The following is an 18323-nucleotide window of genomic DNA, read 5'->3' as shown; positions in this document are numbered from 1 at the left end:
AGCTAATTTTTTCAGCAATGTTCCACGTTGCGGCAAACTCTTCATAGAAACTGGCAACATTATCAGCAGTGTGTCTTTCTTCAACATTTATGCAAGCTAAAGCGACAGACGTCAGTTTCCACTCAGAATCAATCCAATGACCTGTTATCCCACAGAACGATTCATTGTTGGTGGAGGTCCAAAAGTCAGTAGTTAGAGCAATACTATGAATGCATTCTAGAGCTTTCTTGTGCTCATTCAACTTCTCATTGTACATCTCTCCAATGACAGTGTCGATTGTACGGCGACTGGGCAAAGTATAAGTCTGGTTTTGAAGGGCAATACGAAGCACCGTCTCTAGTTCAGCATCTTCTACAATTGCTGTTGGACATCCAGAACTGGCAATCCAATGAGCTATTGCCACTTTCAGGTCGGCTGAGACCTTTTCACTGACAGGCTTGTTTGACTGACACGTAAATAAATTGGTGATTGATTTTATCTGAGGGGTCATCTTACGTTCACTGTCGACAACCTGTTGATATTTCAGAGGATGCTTGTGCTGAAGGTGATAAGTCAGCGATGTGTTTGAGCCACGGAAAGCAAACTGTTTATTGCAGTGAACGCAGTATATTTTGTCACCTTCGTCTACTTTACCATCAGCATTCAACTTGAAAACAAAATGCTTGCTTAACTTTCCAGTTAAATGTTTGACAGAAACGTTGCTTTCATTAGTTGCCGCAGCCATATTTGCAAAACAAACTTTGTTTACTTTAGAAATGGATATAGAAATGTAAGATAATGTTCCCAGGTTAGTAAGTATTTTAAAATATGACAAAATTTTTAGTCGAGATTTTCAAGATACGCGTTTTCAAAATTAATTTTATATTTATCAAATTCTATTGAAAAATTCTAAATTTAATACTCTTTTTCGTCATGGCTAATGACTTTGAAACAATTGATTTTGAAAAGTTGCGTTTAGACGTTTTTAAAACTTTTAAAACTGAAAATAACTTGAAGTCCTGTCTGTACTATTTTAATTATAATTATAATCTCGTTTATATATTTTGACTAAGGAAACTTGTAAATATTACTATTATAAATTACGAAACTTGTAAATATATATATGTACGGCAAAAAATAAAAAAATAAAAATAAGTAACGGAAAACCGGCAAAAATTAATCGAAATATTACTGATTAAAGAAATTTTAATCGATTAAATAAATTAGCGATTAATCGATTAATTAATCGTTAATTTCCGCAGCCCTAATATATATATATATATATATATATATATATATATATATATATATATATATATATATATATATACATACATACATATATATATATATATATATATATATATATATATATATATATATATATATATATATATATATATATACATACATATATATATATATATATATATATATATATATATATATTATATATATATATATATATATATATATATATATATGTATATATATATATATATATATGTATATATATATATATATATGTATATATATATATTGTTTATATTATTCAAAACATTCTTGTCAATTAAATTTGCTTGTTTGTGGTTTTTTTTAAAACCAATTAATGTAATTAAATTAATGGTTTTAACTTTCTGACAATACAGAAATGTTGGATGAAAGTCAAAAGTAATTAAAAGTGACATATTTGTTGGCAAAAGAATCATTTTTTACCTTAGCGTACTCCCAAATGCAACAATTTATGGAACTATATATATATATATATATATATATATATATATATATATATATATATATATATATATATATATATATATATATATATATATATATATATATATATATATATATATATATATATATATATAGTAGAACTAATTCTTTGCTTAGTTGTCCTCTACAACCAGCTCTTGGCTCTCTTGTGATTGTTGGTACATATCATTTCATTTTGTCAATTCTTTTTAATATTTTAAATTGTTGAATGAAGTCGCTTCTTTGTCAACGCAAAGTTAGACTAGCTAGGTTAAGTTTGATTAGCCTTTCTTCATAGCTATGCTGCCTCATTGCGTGTCCAATCTTGGTGGCTCGTCGCTGAACTTTTTCAAGTGTTTTTTGGTCCTTTTTCGTTGATGGTGACCAAGTGCATACTGCATATTTCAAATGTGGTCTAACATATGTTGTATAGAGTTTTTTCCATAGTGCTGGATCTCATGATATAAACATATTTTTTAACAGTCCAAGAAATTTATTTGCAATTGATGCAGCTTTATTGACTTGTTTTTCTGGCTTAAGATCTTGACTTATTGTTACTCCAAGGTCTATTTCTATCATCGTTGTTGTTAGATCTCTTTTTGCACCTGATAGTGACTTTCGATATACTAAGATTTGCCAAGTGCAGCATTTGCCAAGTGCAGCACCAATCACTTATCTTGTTGATGCCATCTTGCAGGCTTTTAATGTCAAACTCTTCGTTTCCTGGCCAGATTGGTGCTATTAATTTGGTGTTGTCTGCAAACATTTTGCAGCAAGAGTTAATGTTGTCTGGGAGGCCGTTAATGAAGATGGCAAATAGAATTGGTCCTAGCACGGATCCTTGGACAGCATCGCTTGACACTGGTGCCCATCCTGATGTTGTGTCGCCTAGAACGACTCACTGTTGTCAATTTGTTAAAAATGAGCGAATCCATGTGAGCAGTTGACCTGTTATTCCATATTTGCTCAGTTTTTCAATAAGGCTAGTATGCTGTACTAAATCAAATGCATGTGAAAAGTCAAGAAATACGATATCTAGTGATATTTTTTTTTGCCATAGTTTTGGTGGCTAAGTCCATAGCTTCCAGAATCATGTTGTACATGATTTATTCGAAACAAAACCATGTTGTTTGCTACAAAAAAGGGTTTTTTTTGTAAAGGAGTTGATAAGTTTATTCCTTATTATTTTCTCCATAATTTGCATGGGACCGAAGTCAAGCTGATTGGTATATAGTTTTCAGGGCTTCCTTTTTTAAATATTGGCATTATGTTTGCGTCTAGCCATGCTGTTGGTATTTCTCCTCAATGCAATGATACATTAAGTATGATTGATAGTGGCTTGGCGGCAAGTGCTTTTAGAATGAATGGGTGAATATTATCTGCTCCTTGCAATTTGTTTCCATCAACTTGAAGTAATAAACTTTCTACTTTGTCCGCCATGACGTTTATGTTGTCTTTCCTCTTATTTGTTCTATGGTCGAGTGTGTTAATTTGTATTTGTAAAAAGACAGACTCGAATTGGTGATTTAATATATCGCCTATGTCCTTTTTACTGCTTTTAGTTCACTGCTGTCAGATTTGAGGGGTTGTATTGAAGTAGATATTTTTAATTTGCTGTTTATATATGAAAAGAATTTTTTGGGATTTTTTTTGTTGCTTGCTAAATTGAACTTGTAGTTTTTTCTTGCTTTTTTTATGCTTTTCTTGTATCTTTACTTGCATTGCAGTATTCCTTTACAAGTTCGGTTTTTTTCCATTTTGAGGTTATGTTTTGTTTCCGCAGTGTTGTCTTAAGTTTAGATTTTGAAATTTTTTATTTTATTGGTCACCTATGGCGCTCCTTTAGTTGTTAAATTTATTCTTTTTTTTTTGAATGAATTTTTCACATAGATCATAGTATAAATTAAGTAATTTATCATAGCTTTCATTTGTGGTTGAGTTATCAAGGAAGTTTTCCCAGTTGATTTTTTCTAGTTCTTTTTTTATTGATTTGTAGTCGCCTTTGTAGTAATTAAATTTCTTGCTTGAAAAGGTGTGGCCAAGTTTTTGGGCAACTAGAAAATTCCATTTGATTACTAAATGAGCTTGTTTAGTTGTTCCAAGTGGTGAGTCTGATTGTAGATTTTTTATTCGATTTACATCGTCACATATCACATAGTCAAGAGTGGTTTTACATAATCCATTTGCTTGTATGAACGTGGGAAAGTTAAAAAGTTGAGTGAGGGAACTGTCGTCGAGCATACCATGAATTTTACAGATGGGTTATTTTCAGGGCCAGTTACACATACAGTACCATCATTAATCTATTTCACATTTGGAAAGTTGAAGCCACTGCAGATAAGTGTTGAGCTGAATTTTTTAGTGTCAACTAGTAGCTTTGCCTTGCCAATGCTTCTTCTAATTGCAATATCGGTTGACAGATCATTTGTATATCTTGAGGTAGACGGTGGTTGATATAAACACCCTATTAGAATGTTTTCATTGTTTATGTTTAACTAACACCAAATTTACTCGCAGTTTGTGTCTATTAATTCTTTATAATCAATTTCAACAGATGGTAGGTCTTTGCTAACATAAATTGCAACTCCTATCTTTACGAAACACATCGTAACCATCCAGATGTGGGACTGATTGGCTTATAACTGACACACAGCTAATGTCTTAGTCAACTGCCCCCACATAATCATTAAATTATGTGGGGGCAGTTGACTAAGACATTAGCTGTGAGTTCGTTGAGTTTGTTTGCATATAGCGATGTTGCATTAGTGTATAGACATCTTTTATGTTTACCATTATTTATTGCCGCTATCAAGTTATTAATTGGTTGCAAGTTTGTGGTGTCATGTGGCAAACTTAGCTGATGGCGGTATTGGTTTTTTGCTGCTGCAATCAAGTTTATATTTGATGATGTAGTTGCAGTATAAATTGGCAGGCTGAGATGATGAAGTTGAGTGTTGTTTGTTATTGTTTCTAAGTTGCTGATTGATGACGAGTTTTCATCGAGTTGTAATTCTTGTTTACATGTCAAAGAGGCTGCAACAATTTTTATTGCTTGGTTCTTTTGCTATAAATTTGATCGGTCTTCTTTGTGTGGCACCCACATGAGTACACCATTGTGTATCCCCCAATAGTAGCGCTTTCCATTTTCTTGCTTTTTTGTATCTCAAGGTTTTTACGTTTTTTTGTTCAACGTGACTTAGTTTGCTGTTACACTCATCTCTTTTAATTCTCGTTCTACCTTTGCTTTATCTCTATCAATGTACACATTGTCGCAGCCTTCCATTGTTCTTAGCTTGTTATGCTTCTTTAACAGTTCAATTTGGCTATTATGGTTATTGAATACTACTATTGTTAGTGGAGGTCGCTTAGTTGCACTTGTTGTGTTTGCAAATGTGTTGGTTGCATTTGCTGCTTGGTTTGACGAGTCTACTTGCTACTGTTTTTTTATTCTGCGTACACTTTTGACAATTTCTTTTTTGAGTCCTAGGGTAACTATCAGTGATTTGATGCTTTCCTTATCTTGTTTTTTTCATTCTTCTGGATCTTCACATTCATTGACTCCGGTTATAATTATGTTATGTTCAATTTTTTCTCTTTCGTTCAGTTCTCGAGTGACTTGTACAACAATGGCTTTATCTCTGCCTGTTATTTTTGTGCCCCCTTTTATGATGTCTGCTAGGGTGACTGAGTTTGTTACTCCGCTGCTTGTTGGTTTCGCTTGTTTCAGGATGGTAATTTTTTTTTCAAGATCAATTTCTTTTTGTTTTAGAGCTGTAATGGTCTCTTTGTTTATTGTTGCCTGGGCTTTCAGCGAGCTAATCTCTCCCCCAAGTTCAAGGACATGAGTGGTCAGCTGCCTTATCCAGTTGAGCATATCAATTTGAAATTGAGTTTTTTGTCCTTGGTAAGAATTTGAGGAAGTTTGATTTGATAGTTGCAGAAAATCTGTGTCTCTTGACGCCATAATGCTGGTGAATTATGGGGTTGCAGTTTTGAAGTTGTCTTTTTTGAAGTTGTTACCAAAGATTATATTATTTATATATTATTAGTTGCTAAATCTTATTAACACAAATAAAACTGTTAGTTTTTTGTGTTTTTTTATATACGGTATAATGGACAAGTAGACCAACCCTCAAATTAAAAATTTTAGTTTTTATAACTATTTTCCATACATTTGCATTTAGACAAGTATAATACATCTTTAGACAAGTGCACTATGCAAACCAGCCCATTTAATAATTAAATGTGCTGGTGGCATAAAAGTAATTTAACTTGTTTTAAAAATAAGTTTGTTTCAACAATATCTAATTGGTTTTTGCTTTTTTTAACATTTGTAAAAGTTTTACAGCTTTCATCCAATTTTTAACTATTTTTTTAATATATTATTTGAAATGTCAATTTTTATTTAACATACATTATACGCTTGCAACACAAACAAGCAGAATGAGGGGAAAAAACAAGTATTTTAGTATAATTAAGCATTTAGACCAGGCATGCCCAATCTGCAGCCCATGAGCCATGTGCAACCCATTTGAAAATTTTTTTGCGGCCTACTTGAAGTTTTCAACTGTCTATATAGTTTAAATTTATCCGCAAATTTATAAGTTAAAACAAAACAATATGTCAAATACACAGTTCACTAGAAGATGAAAGTAGCCACAAATAACCACAGAAAATATGCATTACCAAGTATTCTTAACAATTACTTCCAAAACCCACAGATTACAAAATTCCAGTGTTCAAAAAAGAGAACTGACTTAAGACATGAATGATTAAAATATCAAATTCATTGATGTCCAACACAGGCTGAAAAGCCTCCTAGAATCCAAATCAATGGGCTTTGATGACCTTCATGATCCTACAAAAATGTGCAACAACCTTCACTGCACCTTTCAAACTAGATTACCATAAATTGCCTAAAGATAGCATAGTTCCTGACTTTAGTATTGCTTTTAGTAAAAACCTTTAGTAAAAAACACTTTTGTAAGGTTGTAACAAGAATCTTTGCTACAAGCTATAAGTGATTTTATACAAGAAATTCTTTGACATAGATCTAAATGTCATAAAAGTGATTAAAATGTTTGATAAAGAATGATCTATTTATTAGGAATATTAAAAAGAGCGGGGTCATTAAAAATTTGCCATATTCTTGAAAGACTTATTAAAATCTGGCTATCCAAAAAATTGATACTAATTTTGCTTTTGTTAATGTTATATTAAGGACAGTGGCCTGCTTGCGAATATTTCATTATTATTTAAAAATAATAAACTTGCATCCATTTTACTTTTTTAAAAATACTGCTCACTTAAGTGTCATTTTTTCCATTAGCCAAAACTCTTGCATGACTTGTCATTAAGATAAGTTAATCTTTTTACTATAAATATTATTTATGCTCAAAAACATTTTATTGATTAATTTTTTTTTTACCTCACAATTAAGTGCTTTGGAATTCTCTTCTGACTTTGTGTTTTCCTGACTTGTACAATTTATAGCCTTTTAAGCAGGGTTGGAAAAAACCCAGAGTTTAAAAAAAAACTCAACTCAGATGGGTTTTATTGGGCTTTTTTAAAGACTGATCATAATTCCAAATTTTTATTAATGTATCTGTACTGTAATTTTTTTTAACTTTATAAATTCACCTACCTATTGCTCGAGAGTCCATTACACATTCAAGGGAGCTATTTGTTTTTTAAAAATATTTAATTTTATTTGCAACTGAATAGCGTAAGTAAAACTGTGTAGACTTTCAAATTGAGTCCTATAACATTTGTATTAGTCTCAATCTGAAATTCAATTTTTAAACTAAAGGGGAAGGGGGGGGGTGAGCCCTGCAGAGAAACAGTTTGAGCACAGTAGTTTCAGAGGCACAGGTGAATTTGAACCTCAATCTCTTGATTGTGAACCAAATGTTTTACTTATTTTTAACTAACATGTTCAACATACTACTTCAAAAAATACGCAAGTTTATAAAATGTAATCTACATATTCACAAGTTGCAACATTGTAGATTATCTTCAATGGAAGTGACTATGAATGCTTTTTAAAGATTTTTGCATTATAGAAGAAAATTGTTAGCCTAATTGCAACTTTTCCTTTACAGAACATTATCCTATCCAGCTTCCTGAAAAAGTTCTAGTGTGATCAACACTATGCAGTGAGTACCTTAGTTTTCTGATTTTATATGAGCAAATTTGTATTTTTAAAACAGGGTAATAATGAACAGCCAATTTTGCTCAGCCAGTTTGTTTTGCCAATTTTTGTAAATGACATTTTATCACCTCTGTTTTGACTATGAACACTACATAAGGTTTACATTTCTAAAATTATGGATAGATTCATGTTGCAAGTGGATTTGTGCTTAAGCCTAGATTGTTTTTAAGAATATCTAAGTTGAGAAATATTACAGTGTCTTCCCCACCAGGGTCTTTATTTTTTTCCTGGATGAGATTTTATCACCTCTGCTTAATTCCTCCAGTTAACTATATAAGTAATTGCTTAAACTTTCTTCTATCAAGTCTGGTTTGTCCACCATGCATTTCTGGAACTTAATTCCATAATTTTATTACTTTTTATGTAGTTTTCCTAATGGAAGGTTACAAGTTTTACCAGCCTTACTTACAGTAAATCCATAGTTTTCATATTAATAACAGCTGTTTCTAGGTCTTCTTGAGTGTAACTTGTTTTATAACTTCAGCTTTTTTCCTTTGTTTTAAATTTTGAAAAAAAAACTTGAATTTTTATTAAAAAACGTCACTTTTATATAAGCAAATAATTAGATACAGACAAGCTATACCCTTAATTGTGGTTTTATTAAAACAACATGTATCTGAACTTGATTTGTAGCAACTTTTATTGTGTTTTGATAGATTGTTCTTAAGATATAGCTTGATAAGTCACCTTACTTCCTGATAACCCACCTAACTTCAAACTAAAAATTATATTCATTCTAAATCCATTGTAAATACTACTTTGTATATAAAGTTTAAATGAGTGTATTTACAGTATAAAAAATTGCAATTTGTAAATAATAAAGGATTTATAGACACTAAAAAATGTTGTAAAATGTTAACTACTATTACTTGTGCCTGTTAATTAGTGGTTAACTGTTAATTACCAGCTAATTAGTGGTCGCCTACAACCTTGTTAAAAGTGAGTTTACTGATACAAGACATAACTGATAAAAAAAATAATTGTTTTTTAAATGAACCATTACAAAGTGAATTCGCTGACTATTAACCAATCAAAACACGAAAACACTAAACTGCTGAAAAAGGTAAAAAAAATCATCATTAAAACTTCAAATGTTGATTCAAAAATATCTTTTTTGATTAATCACTTTTGATTAAAAAAGTATACAGTTAAAAAGTAAAAGTGAAAAATAATTATGTTTTATAAAAAATATTTTTTAATTTAATTATTGTAAAGATTGATTATGAAGTATCTAACATAAAAACATCATCTAAATAGAAAAATAACTGACAGCAGCTAATTAAAAAAAAATATGGTGGAAACAATGAAAAGCTCATTCATTCAAGAAACTTTGTTCAAACCATTTGTCATACTTTGTACTTATTATTATTAGGGTTTTGTTTGCACAATATCAAAATAAGTTATAAAACTTTTACTTCACAAACTGTTTAAACTTTTTGAATATTGTATGACAAACCTGGAAACTAATATATTTTTAAACTAATCTATAATTAAAAAGGCTGATGCAAGAAGGTGTCAAGTGGAGGAAAATTTCTAGTCTTTTGTTTAAAAAACAAAAGATTAGAAGCTTTGTCTCAAAATGTTTTAATCTATTGAACATTTATCAAACTTCCATGGACAAACCATAAATTTGATTCACTGAACCATATTTAGTTTTACTTTAAGTGGTCTTAAGACCATCACATACAATTAATTTTAAAAAATTTAGCTTAACACTTTTCTTCTTCAAAAGACCTCTAAAAACTAAAATATAATGTTAGAAGTAAACCTATGTGTAGAAGACTAGTGGAACAAGAATACTTGGCTAACAATCAAGATTATATATATATATATATACTCAGGTTATGACATTTTTTCAACCCCATACTCCTGACTGTGGTTTGATGAACTTTTACCTAAAAAGCACGAAATGAACTATTATTTGCATATCTTTTGGTAAAAGATCACCCCGCCATTGAAAAATCAATTTTGACACAAGTACTACTATGTATTCCTAGTGAGCACAAGACATATTTATAACATCTAAAACACGTATTAAAACGCATTAATACATATTTTAGACATTTAACATATTTTAGACGTCTTGTGCCCACTGGGTTACATAGTAGTCCTTATGTCAAAATCAATTTTTCAATGGCAGGGTGAACTTTTTTCAAAAGATATGCAAATAAAAGCTCATTTCGTGCTTTTTAGGTAAAAGTTCATCAAACTATAGTACAGGAGTATGGGGTTGAAAAAAAGTCATAACCCTTATATACACACACACATTTATATATATATATATATATATATATATATATATATATATATATATATATATATATATATATATATATATATATATATATATACGTATGCATACACACACATATATATATATGTATACACACACATATATATATGTATACACACACACATATATATATATACATACATATATATATATATATATACAAATATATATATATATATATATATATATATATATATATATATATAATATATATATATATATATATATATATATATATCAGACCTTTGCAGGAAAAGAGAGCTTTAGCTCTCACTCTCACACACACGCCCACACTCCCCTAAAACAACTTATGGGAGAACTTTACCGCTCTCACAAAAGTATAATTTTTTCTCTCAAAAGTATAATTATTCTTGTAACTAAAATGAAAAACACAAAGTCATTTTTATAAAAATAATAAAATCAATTGCATAAAAAACTTTAAGGATTTTTAAAAGACACGATTGTTGCACAAAATCGGGGCATGTGAGGCTCTGCAGAGTAATCACCACGATTGTAAAACAAGTTAATGTAAGGAAGAGCAATCGGTTGTAAATATTGCTTTAACTCTTGTCTAATATATTCTGTTTGATTATGTTGATTTATCTAACTGTTTATTTAACTGGAGCTGTGGTCCAATAAGGAAGATAATAAAGATAACGATAGTGACGATTATTAAATATATTAGGTATAAAACAAGCAAAATCAAAAAAACAATTACTTTCAAATAACTTTATACTAATAAAAAAATTATAATATTCTTACGCTGACAAGGCCTAGGTGACTTTAATGTATGCTTAAGTGTTAAGTTCAAAATTTCATTGATAAGAACTCCACCAAAAAATACCATCTAAAACAATTTTGATAATTAAAATATTCAAGTTTTAAAAAAATCTGAAAATAAAAAACCATAAAAAACATCTATCTAATATTTCTGTATAAATCTTAAAATTCTTAATGATAATACTAACTGTATGCAGTTCTCTACGAAATATAATAAGTGTGATAAATCCAGAAACAACAAAAATAGGAAACAAGCTGCTATATGCCAAAATTTTAGCAAAAGTGTCACCTGAAAAACAGTAATAAAACACGATGATGATAATAAAAAAATATCAAAATTACCATCATTTTATTATAAAAAATGTTTTCTTTTTTTTCTCATCATTCTCTGTCATAAAACAACCCATATAAAATTAATGACACAAAGTTAAATATTTAACTTTTATATCAGACTTATCTTTACTATTAAGTGGATATTTTAGAACAAAAATTTGAAAAATTATAAGAAGTTTGGATGATGGAGTAAACTACCAATCCAAAGGTATCCAAAGTAAGACATTTAACTAAAAATCATGATCTTTATAACATACAGCAGTAATAAAATTGCTTTTCATTCAAATCCAAATAGTTTTTTTTATTTAATATTGAAAATTGACCAAAAATAAAAATTGATAATTAAAAATTAAATTTTTAAAGAAACATTTGAATTTATAATTAAAGGAACATTTGAATTCATAACCTAAATTTAAATGTTTTATTAAAAATTAAAGTTAAAAAATAAAAAAAAAATATTTTTTAAATTTTAATTGAAAAATTTATAAATTTAATATTAAAAAAATATATTGTATCATAACAAGACCTGTTATTAGGCATGAAATTACAAATAAGGTCAAAGAAATGTTTTTTTAAATTTTTTTGTACTGGTTTTTAAACTTTTGCATAGACATAATTTTCACAAACTCTGATAAAATTTAAAGAAAGGAAAATTTATACAACATAAATTGTTAATGAGAGATTTTTGTAAATGAACACTTAGATTTAACAAACCTAAGTGCCTTGGATATCCCTGAAATAGTTTACTTTTCAAAATTCTTTTAAGAGGTTTGAAACCAAGGATAGGAATATGTTTATGAAAAAAACACATTTGCAAGTTGCTTGTAAACTGCTGATCAGAGTGATATCAACACTTTCTAAACAAACCAATTAGTAAAATTTGCTTCAAGTTTTCATAAGTTTAATTCACATATAGATTGCTAATATCTTCAGTTTCTTACCACACGAGTCATAAAAGATTTGAAAACATTCAACTTTTAAATGAACTTTGTTTTAAGTTTTTTTGGCTATTCAATATAAAACAACTAATTGGCCTATATCTAAATTCAAAACTCAAATATTTTTTTATAGTGCAACAAAAAATTAGAAATTTATGTCAAATAAAAGTCTTCTTTGTGAAACTATGAACACTTTAATTCTCTTTTTATAAATTTTAATATTTTACTTGTGCATAACTATAACATAATTTAGACATGCTTTGCAATTAGTTTGAATATTTTGACAAACATTTGAATACACTGTCTTTTTTTCATTAGGAAGATGTTAGAATAAATAAAAACAAGACCCAATCTTTTACTTTTCAGCATGTGCCAGTGAGATTGATCAAATTTAAAATCATCCTGATCATTTGTTAATTTAAAAATAGTATAAAACCCAATATAAAACCTTAACAAAAAATACATATTTTTCAAATATTACTCTTTATTAATTTTGTGTACTATATAATTCAAACAGACACGTACACACACAGACACACAAACTTAAAACTTGTTGTTTTTTAATTATGAAACACTAGCATTAACAAGGAAACAATTGGTATTTTTTTAAATTTAAACACCTTTTGGATATATAACATGAGTTAAAGATATTGGATTCCATGTGACATCCATATCACCCAAGTATTGCTTTTCCCAGTCATTTACTAGACAGTTTAGGCCTGCCTCTTTTGACATGTTGATATTTATATTTTGTTTGTAGGTTGTCCTCGTTAGTTCGGCACGGCTATTTCACGCAATGTAAAACTGAGTAGACGTCACGTTTTTTTCAGAAACAAAAATTTTTTTTGGAATTAGAAATTTAAAAACTCATTGCTATTAAACGACATATTTTTCTATTTATTGACTTTTAAACTAATTATTTTTCTACTTATTGATTAAAAATAAATATTATTATTTTAAATTCTTTTATTGAAATCTTTATTTTATAAATTGTTGTTTAAAATCGGGTTGGAAAATTAGATTTGCGCATACATATTTTTTTCAAGGTTAGAGGAGGGGAGGGGAGGGGGTCACACAGACCGTTCAACCATCGTTTTGAGTTAGTCGCTTTCAGCTAGTTTAGCTAAAATTCCCCCCCCCAAAAAAAAAAAAAAATCTGAGCAGAAATTGCGTAAGGAATTAACACTGCCTAAAGATGGTCAGATTCTCACTGAATGTGCGGTTTGTGTGAATGTTGATGCTTTGATAAAACAAGTTCTGTCAAAAATATATTTTAGATACTTTATATAGTTTTGCAGTGTTTTTATACATAAAATTTTTTACAGTACAATTTTCATAAAACATCAGTTTATAAAAGATATAAAAATTTAAAAAAAAAATACAAATTTAAATAAAATCTAGCGGGTCTAAACCTTGGAACATCACGCCTCCCCCTTCTTCGTGTGCGTCTTCAGAAATTTTTTTCTTCAGTTAAGGAAAAAATGGAAACAAATAAAAAAATAAATAGTGTCCTTTCAATTTTATTTGTTGTCTTTAAATTTATTACTAATAGATTTAATGTTAAATAAAACTGATACTTTGTCAGTCGGTTTTGCTTTGTGATGACTGTGAGATTTTGAGCAGCCGTGGCGAAGTGGTAGCACACTTGCCTCAGAAACGCAAGATCCGTGGTTCAAACTCCTCCTCTGGGCAAGTTTTGTGACATCGGTTGGAAAAGAGGCGTGAACTTCCTATTAAATGCTCTTCCGCGGTACTCCGTGATAAGACCGTAAGGACTTCTTGAGCCACTTAAAAAAAAAAAAAGATTTTTTAAAAACTGCTACGTGATAAAATAATAATAATGATAACTTTTAAACGTTCTATAAAGCATGACTAAATCATTAAATGGTAATTGTTATGCTGGCTTGGTAAATTTTGAAAGTAAAACATTAGGGTAGGTTACCTACCGTAGATACGTGACATGAAATTTTTAAATTGATAAAATACTATATATCGTTGGGGATAGTGCGAATCCGCGTGACTAGCATTGGCTACTATATTTGGATATTAATAATTTTAACAACAAATATCTATTGTTGACATTACAAAAAACATGAATAATACTCTTTATACTAAAATGAAACCAAAATCTGTTTAAATTTAAATTTTAAACTTTTCCAGTAAAAAAAGTGTACTGTAGATACGCGGTATTATCCAATGCTAGTTACGCGGTTTTGCACTATCCCCGACGATGAATTTCTTTCATAAATAATTTATAATTTCTATTTAATGATACATTTTTTCTGTATTTTTTAAATACATATACTAATACATATTTCTGAAAAATATCATGTAACTCTTAAACAAACTTTAAAAACTTGGCACAAAATTTGGCCAAAAAAAAAGTTTCCGTAAAAGCCGAATTTACGCATACGTAAATCGGAGTAGTAAAGCTAAGTAGCCGGAGGCGCTGCGGTTAGAGTTCTGGATCAGAACCAAGAGGTTTGATGCCTGCTCTGGTCACACTTGCGACATTGGTAAGTGCCGAATTAAGGAAAACTGGAACCAAATACACAAATCATTTTGGGGGCTCCATTTTTACAACAAAAAAAAATTGTTTTTGAAAAATGTTGATTAATTAATTACGTACATTCATAACTATAAATATTTACAAATGCATATAAATCTATTCTATATATATATATATAAATATATTATATATTGTTTTAATAAACATTTTACATATCCTTCTACACATTTTTAATTACGAAAATTGCAAAACATACAGCGGTGGCCAAAAATTAAAGACCACTCATTTTTTAGTTGGTTTCTTAATCTTTAAATTAAAATTAAGAAGATTCTAATTGACATATTAAATTTTTTTTTTCAATATCTTGTTAATTAAAACATACGGATTAAAGTGGTATAATTTTTTTAATCTAATTAAATAGCGTTTAACTTATTAAAAAACTGATGAGTACTTATAAATCTTCTTTTAATAAATTGGACAAAATTTAACTTTCAAATCTTTAATTTGCACTTATTAAAAATAGTAATCCATTATTTTTTTAACTGTCTTAATTGGTTATTACGTTGGCTATAAAATAAAATGTCGAAACTTGAGTTTCAATATCAAATAAACATTTATTTTTTGAATTGCAATAAGGATATAAAAATATTCCAAAAATGCGTGCAAAGATCGAAGAAAAAGACAGATACGCGGCTCTTGTATTAAAAGAAGAAGGCTATAGCATCAGACAAATTGCAGAAAAGCTCGGAAGGTCTCACTCTTGCATTATTAACATAACTCAACGATACAAAGAGACCCGGTCAATTTATGATCGTCATAGGACTGGACGTAAAAAAATTTCAAATGACCGTGATGTTTGCTCGTAAGTGAGGTTAATGAAAGAAAACAGACAAGCATCATCTACAGACTTGTCTACGAAATGGACACTGTCAAATGGTCTGAAAGCAAGCCCTAGAACTGTGCGAAGGGTCCTCCATAATTTAAATTATTTATGGCGTGCTGCTGCAAAAAAACCACGCTTAAATAAAAAACATAAATTTGCCAGGAAAGAGTGGTGCAAACTACATAAAAATTGGTTAACAGATCAGTGGAGCTGTGTGGTCTTTAATGATGAAATGAACATTGAGGTAGACAACAGAAAAGGTCGGGTAATGTTGTGTAGACTTCCAAACGAACGGTTCGATGAATCATGCATTTTGAAACGAACAAAACAAGGCAGTGGTTCAATAGGCATTTGGGCCTGTATGAGTGCCTGCGGAGTTGGCGTTTTTCATTTATTCGATGGTAGACTCAACAAAGAAAGGTACATCGAAATTTTGGAAAACTCGCTTATTCCTAGCATTGATTTATGGCAGTTGCAAGATGGATTTATTTTCCAACAAGATAATGCACCGTGTCATAAAGCACATGTTGTTAGCGATTGGTTCAATTCTAATAAAATTCAAGTGCTTCCATGGCCTGCCAATAGTCCAGATTTGAATCCAATAGAGAATTTATGGTCGTGGCTTGATCACAAGCTTGGTAAAGAACAACTTTACAATTTGGAAGATTTGAAATCTTCTATCTCTTATCATTTGAAAAATGTGCCTGATGAAGTAATCAAAACTTTAATGAATTCAATGCCAGAACGAGTACAAGAGTGCTTGAAAACAAATGGAGGAACAACACGTTTCTAAATTATTTTTTTTATTGCTTTTTGAAATATTTTTGAAACTGGTCTTAAAATTTTGTCCAATTTTTTTTCCCATTTCCGTTTCATATGGATGTTTAAAAATCCAATAAAACGGACGTGCTTTTGCTACGAAAGAAATAAAATAATAAAATTGATATTGCAAGTTTTATTTATTTATTTATTTTTCAAATCTTGTCAATAATGAGTTCAAAACTTAACACTGAAGTCTCAATAAAATTAGTTCGTGAAATATTTCAAGAAATGTTCCAAAAACAACAAAAGATATTTTAGCGTTAATAAGTGCAAATTTAAAACTGGCTAACGATCGAATTGATGGATTGCTAAAAGAAATTAATACATTAAAGAATTCTTGTGAAGTTTTAAAAAAGAAAAACGAAAACCGAAATACCGATCTTAAAAAAACAAACAAGCAGATGATAAAGTATGAAAAAATACAAAAAGACATTGAAGAAAGTCTAATGTTCTATCAGGATTGCCATGATAAAAAAGTCAGCGATTTGGAAAAAAAATTGATAATTGATAAAAAAGTCAGTGATGTGGAAAAAAAAATATGGTCGAATGCAACCATAGGAGAGAATGAAAAAAATAGATTTAGACAACTAGAAGATCGTCAAAGGAGAAACAATCTTCGAATCGAAGGAGTCAAAGAAAATGATAACGAAAACTGGGATGATACGGAAGTAAAAATAATAAACCTTCTTGAAAATAACCTCAATGTAAAAGATGTAATCATAGAAAGAGCGCACAGAACAGGTATTATCGATATTAAAAAGCCTAGAACAATTGTAATTAAGTTACTAAATTATAAAGACAAAGTAAAGATTTTAAAAAACGCCATCAAACTAAAAGGTTCTGGAATTTATACTAACGAGGATTTTTCGCTAGAAACTACTATAATAAGAAAGAAACTTCTAGAAGAAATCAAAACGCATAGGATAAACGGTAAATATTCTGTTGTTATATATGATAAGCTTATTGTTAAAGCATTTAGAAAAAAAAAAGCCATGTTAAATGTTTTTTTTTTTTAGTTAAATTTATATTGATTTATATTTTTATTTAAAATGGCTGATAATATTGCTTTATCAAACATAAATTTTAATTCACAGAAAAAGCCAATAATTTTAAACAACTATTCGGATCCCGATTATAATTTTTTTAACGATAGTCAAGTAATTAAAAATACTAGCCCGATATACTATAACCCAAATTCAAAAATTATTGATAAAGGAATAGAAGATAATTCGTTTTCAATGCTTCACATTAATATTAGAAGTATTCAAAAAAATTTTGAGTCATTGAAACAATTTTTACATAAAATTGACATTAGATTTCAGGTAATTTGTCTCAGCGAGACATGGTGTAACGATGTAAGCATTGAAAACAATTCCAACTTTCAATTACCTAATTATAAAGTAATTCATCAAGTTAGAGCATCAAATAAGGAAGGTGGAGGTTTGTGTATATACATAAAAAATTCAATTTTATTCAAAAGGAAACTACAGTTAAGTTCAACCACTAATGATTATGAATCTTTATGTGTTGAAATTATTAATAAAACTTCAAGAAATATCGTCATCCATGCTTTATATAGACCGCCCTCAGGAAGTATTAAGGCATTTGAAAATCACATTAAAAGTATAATTTAAAAAAAATCATCTTTAAATAAATCGGTTTATATTGTTGGTGACATTAATCTTAATATATTAGAATACGACAAAAATAAAAACATCAAGAACTTCTTTAACACAATTTTTCAAAATAGTTATATTCTCCTAATCAATAAACCAACGCGAGTAACTAGAGAAAGTGCAACATCTTTAGATCAAATTATT

General features: G+C 29.1%; 1 protein-coding gene across 2 annotated transcripts in view; it reads right to left on the bottom strand.

Annotated features, from left to right (window-relative positions):
- Window positions 1-13069, bottom strand: part of LOC101236416 (dolichyldiphosphatase 1) — a 27766-nt gene extending 14697 nt beyond the window's left edge. For both annotated transcript variants that reach the window (XM_065791622.1, XM_065791623.1), the window contains exons 1-3: window positions 12910-13069; window positions 11207-11307; window positions 11001-11085 (exon numbers count right to left, since the gene is read on the bottom strand). In XM_065791622.1, coding sequence (XP_065647694.1) covers window positions 11001-11085; window positions 11207-11307; window positions 12910-13024 — 301 coding nt within the window. In that variant the 5' untranslated portion in view covers window positions 13025-13069. The remainder of the gene's footprint in view (window positions 1-11000; window positions 11086-11206; window positions 11308-12909) is intronic.
- Between the last annotated feature and the right edge of the window lie 5254 nt (window positions 13070-18323).

The sequence above is a fragment of the Hydra vulgaris genome, chromosome 02 (assembly GCF_038396675.1).
Source record: "Hydra vulgaris chromosome 02, alternate assembly HydraT2T_AEP".
NCBI lineage: Eukaryota > Metazoa > Cnidaria > Hydrozoa > Anthoathecata > Hydridae > Hydra > Hydra vulgaris.
Note: the sequence above shows the minus strand (reverse complement) of the source record. Positions and strands in the feature narration are given on the sequence as shown.